We start from the raw sequence: 16,312 nt of genomic DNA, 5'->3' as shown, positions 1-16,312 counted from the left end.
AAATATACATCTTATTGAGGAACTGATATGCATGTAAACATGTTCAGGGACTGGTTGAGCACAGAGACGAACTGAATCACTCACATCAGTGAAAAATGAAATGTTTTAATGCGTACATAGATTAAAACACCATACATGGGAAAATCTTTTTTTATTTCTGGAATCATCCACATAGAAATCAGAATTATTTTTACAACATGAAAATAACACTGACAAAATCAATTGAAATTTAGTTAGTGCTAATGTTCGGAAATGTGCGATACTTTCTGGAAAACACTTGACTTTGGGGTTAGAATGTGCAGGGAAAATGAAATGTGGCTGTGTGTGTTTCTGATATCCATTCTGTCTCCAAACAGGCTTGCAGTTTCACTCGTCCATTAAAATGGCATCATCGATCTGTGCATTTAAAGCCCTTCTGTGTCTGTTCAATAACAACGCATTAATACCTCGCTACTATTCATCTCCAAATGATTAAAAAGGTAAAAGCAAGATAGAAATGTGATCAATTGTAAAGACATTTGTCCCTGGTGCTGTCCCCGCCTTCCAACTTCCTGGGTCCCTGCTCTCTGCAAATAAGGCGGGGCTTATAATCTCCGCCTCTCAGAGTACTCACCAGCAGCTGATAGGTAAATAAATAGGGGCACAGTTAGATGTAAAGTGGCACAGCTAGAGTCTTCTCGTTCATCCTCAAGTTTTTTTTACACGTGTGCTGGGTGTTCTGTTCGTAAGCGCTCAATATTTTTTAACGTTGACAAAGACTTTAATGGCTCCAGTGAAATCAGCAGAAAGCAAAACTTCAGAGTGGTCTGTTTTCAGTGCCCCTGAGAAAGAGGACACAAATGAACAGCAGAAAGAGAAAAGAGAACACTTTTGTTTACCACTAACATACAAAGTGCACTGTTGTGACCCATACGATGCTGGTCAGTACCTGATGGGATGGTCTCAGAGTCATCCGTGTCGTCACTCTTACAGTCTGAGTCAGGCTTCTCTGCTCCTGCCTCCTGAGGCACAATAAGATCCGGATGCGGAGCAAAAATAGCTGAAGTCACCACTGCATTATGAGCTACAAAGCGAAAGAAAAAGACTTCAAATATTTAAAGGGGTCATATGACACGGCTAAAACTAATATTATCGTTTGTTTTAGATGTAATGCAATGTGTATACACGATTTAAGGTTCAAAAACTCTGTATTTTCCACATACCGTGCATATTTATATCTTCTCTTTGCCCCGCCTCTCTGAAACGCGCAGATTTTTTACAAAGCTCATCGCTCTGAAAAGCGAGGTGTGCTATGATTGGCCAGTTAACCAGTGCGTAGTGATTGGTCAAATACTGCGAGCGTGTATACATTTAGGCAGTCTTGTCAAAGCATACCACGAACTGACGTAGATTTGTGGGGGTGTGGTTACACGAGGCGTTTCAGGCAGGTCTGGGTGAGCATTGGCTTTTAGATAGAATGCATCTTTTGTTCCTTTAATTTTTGCAATTTGATGTGTCTAATACATGAACGGGCAACTTATAACACACCAAACACACAGAAAAACACATATTCGCGCCATATGACCCCTTTAAACAACCGTGATCACTCTTAGGTATTATTGCCTTCAGTCACAACAAGCATTCTTTAAAGGGATAAGTTAACCAAAAATGAAAAATCTTTCATCATTTATTCACCCTCATGCCATTTCAAACCTGTATGATTTTGTTTCTTCTGAAGGACACACGAAAATATATTTTGAAGAATGTTGGTTACTAAACAACACTGGACCCCATTGACTTCCGTTGTATGGACACAAAACCATTGAGGCATTTCTCAAAATATCTTCTATTGTGTTCCACATAAGAAAGTCATAACGGTTTTAAACAACATGAGGGTGAATCAATTACGACAGAATTGTATTTTTGTTGAACTATCCCTTTAATCTGTAAGTGCCAAAACAAATGATTTGTAATGGTAGCCACTCTTAGTACATGATTATTACCTTTAATTCCTTCCCAGAAGTCATTGCGGTCTCTCCGCACAGAAGTGAATTTGCTCAGGTCATGGTATGTGCTCCAGATGTACACATACTTGTCCTCTGAGCCGCTCACTATGAAAGAGTAGTCATGGCTACAAGGAAAAATTTGCATTAAAAAGGCCACTAAAAAACATGACCTGAAATCATTCTCAAACATATCGTCAGTCCTTTGAAATATCACTCATTTCCTTGTGAGATACAAAATGCTTTCACCCCTCAATAAGAGTGTCAAACTGTGTAATAACTTTCTTTCTTCTTACCTGAAACTGGCTTTGATCTGACTGCTGCTGTTCACATAGCCTTTATACTTCATAGAAAGCGACAAATCTCTCAAGTCATACAGGCGAATCCGCGAATCGTTTGACGTCACCAAGATCTGCAGAGAAAAAGATTTTAAGAGTCAAGTTTGGACATCACCTTGAGCTGAATACTAATTTATTAGTAAAAAATAAAAAAACACAAGTTGTGTCTACAATCTGTCTATTTATATTTAGTGAAGTGTTATATTACTGATTCTAATTATCACTCAACTTTCCCTGTCTTACCTTGTTCTCTCCAGGAAGTGGCTCGATACCTGTGATTTTGCGGCCCACGCGGTTCCTGCCTCTTGTGGAGCGAACGTGGATTTGGGTGTGATACTTAAGGCGCTGAGCAGGACAGAATGAAAGATAATGAATTCATGACCAACTATTCATGGATTGATTTATAAATATATTAACTTTCTTCCTGTTGAAGGAACATTTCATCGAAGATGAGCATCATGGCACTAGTCGTGTCATATGAACTACTATGGATCATTTTGTTTAATGCTTTTTTTAGCTTGACAGGATTGCAGAATTTTCTTTTTTGTGTAAAAATAATGCAAACATATCCACTGTTACACTGAACAAACACACACCTCTGTGTCATAGAAAATACAGCGTCCATCATATGTGCCAATAACCGCATATTTTCCGTTCTGGCAGAAGTTAGCCGCTGTGATCAAACGCGTCTGTCCGTCTACCTCGTTCCACAGTGCCACCTTTTTATCTGGAATATTCCATAACCGCAACTTTCCATCCAAAGAACCGCTCAAGAAATATCTGTCATCCTGAGGGCAAGACACAATCATTAAAACACACTCACAAACTGCACACGAACCATTCTAGACAAGGACAGATCCACTCACCCTGGGATGAAACGCAATGGCTGTAACAAAGTCTATATGCTGAAAGCAGCATAGACACTCTCTCCTGGAGATGTGCCACAAGCGAACAGTCTTATCCATAGATGAAGACAGGAGGAAGTAGTTCTAATCAACAAAAAAAGCAAACAAACAAAAATATATTAATCCAATCAATGTTCATTAAACCAAGAATCTTACATGTCTTTCAATCTTGCTTAAAGGAACAATACTGGGTTTTTAGGAGGATCTATTGACAGAAATGCAATACAATATACAAAACTATTTCTTCAGAGGTGTATAAAGACCTTACACAATGAACCATTAAGTTTGTAATACCTTAGAATAAGCTATTTATATCTACATACAGAGCGGGCCTACATACATTGAATTCGCCGCCATGTTTTGTACAGCAGCCCTAAACGGACAAACAACTCTACAACGCGCGTTTCCTCTCCCCTGTGGTATCGTGGTGAAACCGATCGCGGATGATCCGTGATCTGTACGGATTGTACTCTACGGTTCGGAACGCATGTGACCCACGGATTAAATGAAAATTTATTCATCATTGAGTAAGAGAGTAAAACGCGCTCTCTCTACAGTTTTTGCGCCAACGCGCTCTTGCTCTCTCTCTCCAGTATCTGGACAAGTACAATATTAAAGCAGTTCCAGATAAACAGTGATGCTCAAAACTGCTCTGTCACACAGCTAATATTACAACAACAACATATCTTGGTTCTAACAAACAGAAAAACCAATGTTACTCACATACTTATGGTACTTATCAGATTAGTAGAGACTGAGATAATCACTTGCCAGTATTCTAATAGTAGCCACTCTGTTCCTTTTTGTTACCTTAATTTGGTGTGTGTAGTGCTGTGCTACAGGGTTTTGATATATAGTGCTGTGATTGGTTATTGTGTGCACGGGTGAGAGTGGCAATGGGTTTGCTCTATTGCTAAATTAGATACTGAACCTTGTGCTACAGACTTTTAGAGACGAACATCTTGCTGCATCTATTCTCATTCAAATATTTTTACAGTCACCCGTTATCATAATAAACAGATTTTGTACTTCGATATACCGCCTTGAGTGTCAATGTGTGGATGCCCTACCCTCAGGAAGAGTAATTGAGTGGAATTTTGGGTTGAACTGAGTTCTGGATCTCAGTGATATACCCAGGTGCGTAGTCGGCTACTTTTTATTAGTAACAATATTTTTGGCATTTAGTAAAGCTGTGCCTTTTGGCCCATGCCACACAGGTCCTAGCTCCTAACTGACTTTTATCCTTCTTTTTATACTTAAAATCCACAGACCTTTTATTTTATGTAATAAATAAGATATCGCTCTTTCTACAGTCTTTCTAATGCCCACATGATCTCTTCCCTGCGTCAACATGAGAACGACATCTTTTTGTATTATGGTGGCCACCGTCGTGTTTGGACTGAGCGATTCGTTGCAAATCTATAATACAACGCTAGTGGCCGCTGTAAATAAAAACTGCGCTTTTAAAGGATTGATTTACCCAAAATGAAATCTGACATGGTTTACTTTCCCTTCAGGGTCCAAACATTAATGATTTTCTTTCGTAGACAAAAGTGTGTATAAAATGTGTCATATTATAGAAAAAATGTTGGCTTGTGAAATATAAAATGGAAGCGAAAACATTATAAAAGCATCATACAGTAGTCCATACAAGAGTGTTTTGAGGAAACAATAGCTTTGTGTGACAGAATACATTTTTCAATGTAAATGCAAGGAAAAAATAACCAGCATAATAGTTTTTTTGCGGAACACAGAAAACCATTTGAGTGCACAAATACAAATTTTAGGGTGAACTATTCCTTTAATTCTTTATTGTTCATATATTGCTTTTATCCAGAGGCTCAGTGGACTCTGAACTGCTCACCTTTGACCAGGAGAGATCTAACAGGTCAGCAGTATGACCCTTGTACTTGCAGAAAGGAACTTGTCGGAATGGTACGTTTCTATCCTCAGTGTCTGCGTCCTCTACTCCGACTCCAAACTGGACGAGAGAGACACAGAAAAGCAGATGTCTTAGAACCAAAAGCAATCATTTGTCAGTATAAAGAGAAAGACAACAAAACATCGCTCACCCCTCCTTCAGTATCTGATTTAGATGAACACAGACTCTCCTGAGATGGAGACGGGGATACACGTCCTAAAACAGAGACAGTGGAGGGGAACACAAAGTAAAACAGAAGCAGTTTACTTTCAAAGTACATCGGAAGTTTAGTTATGCAGATGTTATTTCCCTCATTATTAGGCTTTGTTTAAAAAAGTATTTTATTTATTAGTTATTAGCTTTATTAGTTTATAGGGAATATATTATGTCTACATTTTATTATTTAACAAGAGAGACCAGCACAGTGTAGGAAGATTGTTTAGTGGTCATACAAAAACACGCGTTTATGATATGAACGTTCATGACAATTATATATTTTTTTTAGAAAGCATGTGAAATTCAAAGTATGTGGTATATAAAATAGAAGCCTTTATAGAAATACTGTATGCTGTTACCTTCTGTATTGTATTTTATTCTCATGTTGTTGAAATAGTCATAGGCATTTTTCAAAACCCAGATCCGAACTACATTATCCTGCCCCGCTGTAGCCAACAGCCTCCCACAGTGAGAAAACTTCATTGTCCAGACGGCACCCTGAGAGAGAGAGAGAGAGAGAGAGAGAGAGAGAGAGAGAGAGAGAGAGAGAGAGAGAGAGAGAGAGAGAGAGAGAGAGAAAGAATGGTAGAGGGAGTGGTCAATCACTACATAATGAACTAAATAATTCAGGAAGATTAAAAGTGACTTTAAATGTCACACGCTCTTCTCACCATGTGTTCTCCGCTCAGGTCCTGCACCACTTTGACTTGATCAAAGTCAAAAGGCCCTTTGAAGCCGTGTGCCGCTTTAAACTTGACTGGTCGTGTGTACGGCATCCCCTCGTCGTCACTGGAGGACGGGTCGTCCTGGTCTGTGTGAAATACTTCGTCTCGAACACTCTTGACTTTATTCACGGCTTTCTCGCCGTATTCTTCTGCCAGGTGCTTTGCCCTCTTCACTGATTTCCCTAGAAATTTCTTCAGCTGCGTTCTGAGAGGAGGAAAAACGGATAAATCTATAGCTCATGGGCCCTTGTTGACATTCACTGATGCTGTATATAGCATAAACATTCTTCAGCATATCTTTGTTATTCCTTTGATTAAAATGATGACTGGTTATAAAAGACACTCACGTCCTCTGTTTGAGTTTCCCTCCATCAGTGTCTGTAAGGGAAGGCTGGGATTTTTCATCATCATCTGACTGTGCCGCATCATTTCTGCCAAAAAAAAAGAGAAAGACTGAGATCTTACCCTAAAGCGTGAAAATTGTTGGCTGTAGCACAGGAGTTCTCTCTAAACCCTCCAAACATTCGACTGCACATAATCCTGCTGTAAAACCAGAAAGCTACAAACACTGATCCAGAACCAGATCCAGCCACCCAATTTAAGATCAACAGAAACTACAACACTGTTATCATCTCAGCATTTCAGAGCACTTCCTGCCAAAATGTTTCGCTTGTGTTTAGTGGTTTAGAATCATGAGAGGAGAGATTACATGCGTTCTCTCTTCCAAAACGAAAAACAGTCTGTATGCCTCACTTTGGCTGATAAAATGAGGGCAGATGAGACTGTGGAGAATTGGATTATTGATAGGATTCAATCCTGCAGCCCGAGGGTCCCAAAGCATCAGCAAAAGATATAAAAGTATCATATAAGGAGAGTTATTCTTGATATCACACATGAAATGTGGAATGTTGAAGAGTTCCACACACCTTTAATGCATTAGGCACGTTTACATGCACACGTTTTTGTCATTTTGATTAATATCATTCTGATTTAAAAAAACGTGGACTGTTTACATGAGATGCTATGTAATCCGATCTGGTGATTTTCAATGGTTGTGCATCGCTTAGAGGCATCCTAGCCATCCTCACACCATTGCCTGTTTATTGTAAGAGCAGACTTAAATTTATCAGTGGGAGACTATGAGTGTTCGACTTCATGCCACACTGCATAAACTTACCGGTGCATGACATAAAAGTACGCACCAGCCGGTTTGCAGAGTGCCGCGCAAAGACGAACACACTCTCTGTGCCATGTTGCTTATATGTATCAAGTGGTTAAAATGCTAGTTCGCGTGCCGAAAACAAGGCGTCTGTGGATGAGCGTCTGAAACAAGGACTGGTGGGGAAACTTTTTGCAGCACCACTACATAAACGATCAGAGAAATGAGAATTTTAAAATGACAGCACCACAGATACAGACGCGATAGTCATTTCCTTCAACAGCGCGTCCTGTGCATCATTACTTGCTTATGTCATTTCGACATCATTGCACATGCGCAGAACCGGTTTCAGGTTTAACCCGATCAAGTGTTTACATTTCCTGTCAAGTGGATTAGTAAAGGTATAAACCACCCCTTACAATCCAAATTAAATTTTGATCGGTTTGGCTATTTTTATTCCGATTGAGGTGTTTATATGGAGCATTTTCATTCAGATTGGACTTTTAAACCGATTACAATGCTCCATGTAAACGCACCTATTGTGGACTACGTGGCACAATAAGACTTCTCTCAGAGGCTGAGTACAGTATGTTTGCAGTGCATTGTGGGAAATGGAGATCTCTTACGAGATATACTCTTTGGTTCTCCTCATGATGTGCAGTGTAAGAGGGTTGATTCCAGTGGGTAGTTTCTCTTCGGCCTGGATCAATGGGATCTCCTCACCAGTGTCCAGATTCTTAATCATAACACTTGCTAGAATCTCCTATAAAACAGATTACGAAGAAACATTTTAAAGTAATGACACCATAGTCACCAAATGATTTTATCTAACAATAAAGATTCAGACTAATTCAAACATGCACACACACAAACATGTACAGAGAAAATACCTCATCTGTAAGCTCTCTGCCCGAGTTTGATCTTGGTCTTTGAGGCCCAGGAGTCTCATTGCCATCGGGACTGGATGCCTGCTCATCATTTTCCTGCTCACAAACAAAACTAAATATTTAGTGTTTTCTGTGTGCAAATATTATTCAAAATTTTGATTTCTGTGAATTTAAATACATTCTTTTCTGATATGACTATATTAACTACCTGTGCAGTGACCACTTTGTCACCACTAGTGGCGCTAGCGAGATCCAGGGAGTGCTGGAGTTCTTTAGTAATACATCGCACTGTGGCACTAGGGCTGACCAATCCACATGGTTCATCTGCTGGATCTACGGAAACTGAACAATCATAGGACATTTACCAGTTATTTCCATTTCATTTCTAAATAATCACATGCCATTAACTTGACATTGGCTGTGTCCCAATTCAGGGGCTGCGTTCTTTGAAGGCTGCATTTTAAGACCGATTGCGTCACAGCAGCACGACTGAAGGCTGGTAAGGCTGTCCCGATTCAAAGGTTGCTTCAAATGCAACCCCAAAATGCGACCTTATTTCCGTGGGTTTTTAAGGATAAAACGAATGTATCCTTCACAGCCTTGGGTATCCCGAGATTCATTGCGTGCCTGTAACGGCTTGAAATATTTCAATAATCATTCAAAACTTTAGTTAAATAAAAGTATGTAATTCACAAAACAGTCCATTTCAGTGTTTTAATATTATATATGATGTTGTTCATTAACATTATTGGTGCATTATTGTGTTTTAAATTTGAAAAGATCGGTTAATTTAATATACTGTTGGGCTGTTTTAAAGCCACAATATGGAATATTTGGACCACTAGATGGCGCACTTTCGAAACAACAACAAAAGGCGAAGCTAAATGACAGTATGTACGAGAGTGGAATTATGGGACATGTCGTTTTCACCATCCCGAGGCGTATGGAGATCGCCCATCATGTTCACGGACGAGGTAATGAATTAATTTTATTTTATGTCATCGTAACGAATTAGCTTGCAAGAAACGTGGAATGTAATGCTACGTTAGCCTGCGACTTATATTGGACTTTGTCAATTGATTTGGTAGCGTAATGCTACACAGTTTTACCTGTTTAAAACAGTCATACAGTCATCTTTAAAAAGTAAATTGGAACGAACCCACAGCATTTAAAAGTAAAGTTATTGGCTACATATTTTTGTGCGACATATACTGTATTTCATAGGGTAACTGCATTCACAACTATTCAAATAATCTGTACATGAGTATTTCGAGGACAATAAAAAAATGTGCTTACCTGTCTATTAAAACATGCGAGAGCGGAGTCTAAAAGTCGAGTCCAAGTTGGTCGCTTAGCTCTCTCCACTTAGAAAACGCCACGCCGATATTAATCCTTGTTTTATTTCTTCGTTTGTCCATAAGCCTGCTTGCCTCATTTGGCCTACGTTTACGCTTTTTTGGGGTTTCCTTTACTCGCCAAAGCGTAATCGTGATCCATAATAACAGAACAACAGATGCTGCTCCCAGATGCTGTATAACCACTTCCGCATTTGCGTGTTGCCATAGTTTCTACAACCGGAAACTGAGGGTAGTGCGGAGCACCAGATATTAAGTCACTGATATGCGACAAATACAAGGGAGACAAGGGACGGGCCATTATTTTAAATAGGAATTTCTCTGGATTTGCACATTCTTGGGAACATTTGGGATAATGTAAATATACAACTGCATAAAATATATCACACTGTGCAAGTCATTTTTGGATATTTCATAACAAAATTCGTCCATATTGTGGCTTTAATCTACATAAACGTGTCATATTCTTTAAAATAAAATATAAATTTTCTGGATCCGTATTTGTTTAAAAAAGTCAGAAACGTCTCTGCTGTGTCCTGCTGTTGTTGCCACGCAACATGAGCAGCAGGTGACGCAATTAGGAAATCCGCTGCGAGGCTGGACCGTCTCATTTCAGTTCGATTCTTGGACTTTTGAGGCTGCATGCTTTGAAAAACAAGTCCGCGACCTAAGAAGGTTGTAGCCCCTGAATTGGGACACAGCTATTGACAGTCGAAAAGTCTGCAAATGTTACCCCAAAAATGAAAATTCTGTCATCATTTACTCACTGACAAGTTGTTTCAAACCTGTATAAATTTCTGTGTTCTGTTGAACACAAAAGATGATATTTTCAAAATGTGGGAAGCCAAACAGTTGTGGGGCACCACTGACTATCATAGCAGTTTTTTCCTAAATATGGTAGTCAATAGTGCCCACAACTGCTGGGACAAATGTTCATCCAAATCGATTTATACAGGTTTCGTACAACTTGAGAGTGAGTCAATGATACAATTTTAGATTTTTGGGTGAACCACCCCTTTAACTTCCAGACATAAATGTAACATTTACTTGTACATTTATAAATACAAGTAAATGTTATGTACTAATTGTGTAATAAGCAAATATTCCCAATTTTTAAAACATGTAATATGTTAAAAAATAATAAGAACTCCCTACTGTACCTACCCTCAAGCCCAGCTGGTCGCATCACTTCCTGTGACTTTTTACTAGGTGGTAAATTGGGCCGTGAAGGGGGAGGCGGCCTAGGAGGTGGTGCCCCAGCAGGTGGGGGTGGCCTTGAGGGTGGCTGCTTCTTGGTGCTAGCAACAATGTCAGGCTCCACTGTAAACTGTCTGGGAGGTTTGGAAGGACCAGGGCCATCGGGTTCAGTCAACGGGACTTGTTCTAAAATGTCAGCTGTTTTAGGAGTTTCCGCACAGGCCAGAGAGGAATGCTGTGACGGCTGACCCAAAGCACTAGTAATGTCAGGAGGGGGTGGCATAGCTTGCTCCCGACCCACTTGAGCGCCATCTGCCACATCTGGTGCTCTATCCTGAATGTCCTGTGACATCACTTCCTTTGGTCTTACATCTGGCAGCTGCTCAGGTGAAGTAGTATCATGTGGCACCTGATCAGAATCGTCTGAAGGTACCACAGCAACCTCAGAAGCCTGGTTTTCTTCAACACTGCAGCCTTCTGCTCTTGGGATCCTCTCGGTTTCAGTTGCACACATTTCCTCTCCTCTTAATAACCGATCTTCTATTCCATTGGTCTTCTGACTCTCCTCTATAATACTGTCAATGATCTAGAAGGAGAGACATCAGAAAGTTTATGCTATATATTGTGCTTGCAGAATGCAAGTAGCACCAATTCATCTCAACAATGTGGAGGTGAAAGCTTAGTTTACACTGGTTATCTAAGCTTATAATGTTTCTCAACTATATCAATGACTTATGACCATGCCTACAGAGGTCTCAGGGTCCACATTTATTGACCATTAGAGCTCAGTGTCTAGTAGACTTGCATTCACTAAACAAAATGGCCTGTGTTTTGGCAAATACAATACAGTAAATAAAATGATTATATAACAAATACCAAAAAGTGAAACAGAAATAGAACGAGCGAGAGAAGATGAACAATAAAGCAAGAAAGTAAGTCAAGACAAACAACCTACCTGAAGGGAATCGTCTTGGCGGGAATCTGCCTGACCCAATCCAGCAGTGACTTCCTGTACCACATTCTCTGCAAGACCCTACAGCCAATCAAAATTCAACACATTAAAAAATTAAAATAAATTCTCAAAGATGTCATGTTATATATTTACAGACTTACAACATTATAATACATTATTATGTATAAAGATCAACAGGTCAACTAAGAGAATGATGTAAAATAATATGTTCATAGCAAAATATATTATTCTTGAGAGAGGCAAAGTAAATTGGTTCTGGAATGATCTAAAAGAGCTTAAAAATCTCTTTAACAGCATTTGTTGATTCTGTTTTCTACAAATATTTAACTAATCTAGCACAGGTTCAGCTGTAAACTATAAAACATTATATCCTGTATTCATGTGACTAAGGCACTTCATGAGAATAAAATCTTGTGACCCAAACCCTTTCCTGTAGGTAAGAATTTGTTTGTTTTGCTTCCTCCAAACAGCTAAATACAGGTGTTAGTGTAAACCGCAAACGCTTACCACAGATTGAGGAAGTTCAAACTTTGCAGGTGACCTAAAAGAAATAAAACAACAGCAAATTGTGGATTAAGAAAACAGATCACCGAGGTCAAACTTGAATCATATTCTCATACCACACATACCATGGGTCACATAGAGTTGTTGTTTTGCCATTCATTCTCACATAAAGAGAAGTGCATAAAACACGTGGAATTTGAGCTTTCATACACTTTAGTTTGGGATGAACGGAAGCATAATCTAGACCAGGGCTAGTCAACTAGCGGCCCGTGGGCCAAATGCGGCTTAACATTTCAAATAAGTGGAGAGACTTTCAGAACGGTGTGCTTTAAATGCACGTCCTCCTGAGACGCCACATCTGATGTCATGATTCAGAGCTGGTTGTGTTCAGGTGCTTTGTTGTGAGAAAGAATGGAGGATGCCAGATTCATGCTTGCGCGTCACGTCTTGGGAAAATGTTAAATGGTAATAATTTTCAACCGTACATCCTACTGTATAGTTTTGATAGTCAGATTGCTGACTATTCTGGAATATTGGTGAAATATGCTATTATTGCAGTGTATAAAACATGCAGTCTGCCTCAAATGGTTATTTATATATGTGCTAATTTAAAGGAGTCATATGACACGGCTAAAACAAATATTATCATTTGTTTTAGATGTAATGCAATGTGTATACACGATTTAAGGTTAAAACATGCTGTATTTTCCATATACCGTGCATGTTTGTATCTCCTCTTTGCCCCGCCTCTCTGAAACACGCAGATTATTTTCAAAGCTCATCGCTATGAAAAGCGAGGTGTACTATTATTGGCCAGTTAACCAGTGCGTAGTGATTGGTTTAATACTGCAAACTAGGGCTGGGCGATATATCGTGCGATTCTTATGCTCTCAGTTTCTCAATGACTTACGGTTAAATGCCACCACATCCGAAAGCCAGCGGGCGCTCTTGCACAGAAACTCCGAATATGAGAAACAGAAGAAGAACAATTAGTTCCAGGAAATGCCAGTGGTCATATTCTATCGCTGTTCTTCAAACCTTTTCAGGTATTTTCATGATAATAAAGTATATTTATAGTGATGATGTTTGACGAGTGTTGCTTTTTCAAATGTACGTTATAAACGACTCAATCTCGTTGTGATTTTAGATCGAGCAGTACTCCCTACCGATCAAAGAGCCGTAGTTCACGGAAGAGCTCTGCATAAAACATCGAATCGATTTCAGAATCGATTTAGACGCATATAATTAGCGTGAACCGCGATATATATCGCCCAGCCCTACTGCAAACATGTGTCGGAAATGTCACGCTTCTTACCATATTTGGAACATCAATACGCCCTTTTCACATGACGTCACGCATCTTCCGTTCTGCCGTGAAGCAGTGTATCGTTACTTCCGCTAGCAGTCCAGTTCATAAGGTGGCGGGAATGCACCTATAAGCTGGTTTACCAACCGCCAGTAGAAGTCAAGAAGAAGTTACTTCCGCTAGCGCCTTCAGAATGGAGTTTACCAAGTCCCTTGCACATCTGCCACAAATACGGCTAGATGATGTACAACGTTGTGACAAGCAGAGCGGGACGAGAGAGATGCGAGACCGTTTCAACGCGCAGCTGACGCTCGTTATCACTCGCATCACCGGCCTCGTGCAGTTCCCTCACGGCCCTCGTCCCGCTCTGCTTGTCACAAACGTCTTGCAGACAAATTTTCGCTAACGACAAGATCAAAGCTAGAGAAAGGATACAAATTCTTCGTTGAACAGTACCTGTTTGATTATGAAGGTAAGTGTTTTGTTTTCTTTTTGTGTTAGCGAAGGTGCTAGGATAAGTAGTTGAATACGTGTTCTGTCCGTTTTTTTTCACTGTTGTTAAATTCCAGCGCGACGGCAAAACGGAAGTTCTTCTTCTTCTTCTTGTCTGTTGCAAGACGGATGTTATGATACACTGCTTTGCGGAAGTTAAGTGACATCATTGTGAAAAGGGCCTATTGTGCTGACAGGTACGCCCACCTTACTTGCGTATACATTTGGGCGGTCTAAGTCAAATCATTCCACGAACTGACGTAGATTTGTGGGGGTGTGGTTACACAAGTCGTTTCAGGCAGGTCTGGGTGAGCATTCGCTTTTAGATAGAATGCATCTTTTGTTCCGACACTTTAATTTTTGCAATTGTATTAGTCTAATACATGCATGGGCAACTTATAACACACCAAAGACACAGAAAAACACGTCTTCGTGCCATATGACCCCTTTATCGACAAGACAATGCAATTGAAGCTGCTGCGGAAAAACTCTGTCACAGCAGAAATCCATCACCCATCCACCATGTTCATTGTGTAAGGCCCGCCCATCTTGGGAACTCCTGTTTCAAAATTATTTCCCAACTTCCCAGTGGGAAATGCGACATCAGAGGGCATTCATGTGCAATGTTTATCTCGGAAACTCATATTTCACTTATTACTTATTCAAAGAACACGTGAAGGCAGCATAAATGGTGAATGTCAAAAAGGTTTTGTTCGTAAAAAACACAGTCAGTAGATTTTAGGGCTCCTCCCAACAGAGAGTTCACATAAAGAGGTTAATGAAATGAAGCAGTGTGGCCTGCCTGACACAGCATTCATGAACAGACAAGCCCTTCAGTCTCATTCTGAACACACCCTTTAAACAGCAACTCAAAGTTTACTTTTACTGAGACCCTCCGATGTTTCTGGCCACCACAGTGTCAAAACATTTCTTTCACTACCACAAGTTTTCTGATAAACCTTTGACCCCTGGCATGCAGTGATCATAAGACTTTTTATTTATTATTTTGACTCAGTCTTCAAACAAGACAGCCATTCTTTCTCAAAACCCATTGTTCACATTGTTAACACTCAGAATCTGAGTCACTTTTAAGTCATCTGAGCTCTCTTTTTTCTGAAAATAGCTGTCACGATTGTGATTCAAAGTCTAACTGTCTGTCAAACTAGAATGAGTGTTTTTATGTGTTTTTCATGTATTTGCACTACTGTAACGTTATACAAGCACTACGTTTTAATGTACAGTTGTGCAAAGACAATACAATGTATTCGTTATATAAAATTCATATAATTTTAATGCAATAAAACTTGTGTACTTATGACCAACACAACATGGCACAGCCACATCATTTCAATTCTCAACTGTACGCTACGTGTCGTTTGCCATCGTCTCAAAACTAACATACCAAACTGTTGCCCAAAAATGCTGTCTAGGTAGGCAGCTTACTACATATTAAGGTACACCCAAAAACATGCTTGTGTAAATCGTATGGTTTTACAATCCGTGTAATAAACCGTCCATATCAGAAGCAGTGTAACTACAGAAACTGAACGGGGCAACTGTTGACAGCTTTGACAGGTGCCGCTTCATTTCCCTAATCAAATAACAGAGATCAGACAGCGTATTGACAGTAACAATAATATGCTTGTTTTATTTAGCATGAAAGACTCACGCATGAGGTGAGGGAGTGAAGTTGACATCCTCCGCCGCATCGTAAAACTCCTCCGTGTCGCTTGTGTCCGACGCCATTGAGCCCGGGTTGTATACAGAGGCCGCCGCCACTGCTGTAACTTAGTTTTAGCAAGCGATGAAAAACTCCTTCCCTGTAGGAACCAAAAGGCGACCAGCTAAATGTTTGACAGGTAGCTGGATTTATGCCTGCCGTGGCACGAGTGGTGGGAGAGGCCGCTCCGCTCACCTGAATGCACTAGGACGGCCTAGATTATAAGATCCTACGGCGGAGTTTTTCTTTTAATGCAGGATCAGACGGGGGTTATCCGAATAACGGGTAGGACAACATGAAGGCCCACCTGAAGCTGTCCACGCGGACTGTGAGTAACCCTGGCATATCGGGAGGATCTCCTACCGGGATTTATGATCGAAAACAAACCGATAGGAGGAAGAGAAACGACGACAGTTATTCTCGCGTTCACCCAAGTCTCGCGGGAAATCTCGCGTGGTTTGAGACGTACTATTATTCGGCTGATCTATGTTCAGTTTGGGCTCGCTTTTCAATTTTTGAAACATTTTGATCAGACAGACAGACAGACAGACAGACAGACAGACAGACAGACAGACAGACAGACAGACAGACAGACAGACAGATAGATAGATAGATAGATAGATAGATAGATA

At 40.1% G+C, this 16,312-nt stretch overlaps 1 protein-coding gene across 1 annotated transcript; it reads right to left on the bottom strand.

The window, feature by feature from the left end:
* Positions 1–89: 89 nt before the first annotated feature.
* Positions 90–16,134, bottom strand: wdr44 (WD repeat domain 44). The gene is made up of 20 exons (XM_057352820.1): positions 15,876–16,134; positions 15,630–15,780; positions 12,166–12,199; positions 11,641–11,718; positions 10,653–11,271; positions 8,342–8,475; positions 8,137–8,229; positions 7,873–8,009; positions 6,435–6,518; positions 6,034–6,292; positions 5,722–5,860; positions 5,298–5,362; positions 5,090–5,206; positions 3,187–3,309; positions 2,917–3,108; positions 2,564–2,665; positions 2,279–2,394; positions 1,983–2,110; positions 929–1,063; positions 90–821 (listed from the first exon to the last, which is right to left on the bottom strand). The coding sequence occupies exons 2-20, from the start codon at positions 15,704–15,706 to the stop codon at positions 733–735; spliced, it is 2,721 nt and encodes a 906-aa protein (XP_057208803.1). The 5' UTR covers positions 15,707–15,780; positions 15,876–16,134; the 3' UTR covers positions 90–732.
* Positions 16,135–16,312: the final 178 nt, after the last annotated feature.

This window comes from Triplophysa rosa, linkage group LG2 (genome assembly GCF_024868665.1).
Source record: "Triplophysa rosa linkage group LG2, Trosa_1v2, whole genome shotgun sequence".
Classification (NCBI taxonomy): Eukaryota; Metazoa; Chordata; class Actinopteri; order Cypriniformes; family Nemacheilidae; genus Triplophysa; species Triplophysa rosa.
Note: the sequence above shows the minus strand (reverse complement) of the source record. Positions and strands in the feature narration are given on the sequence as shown.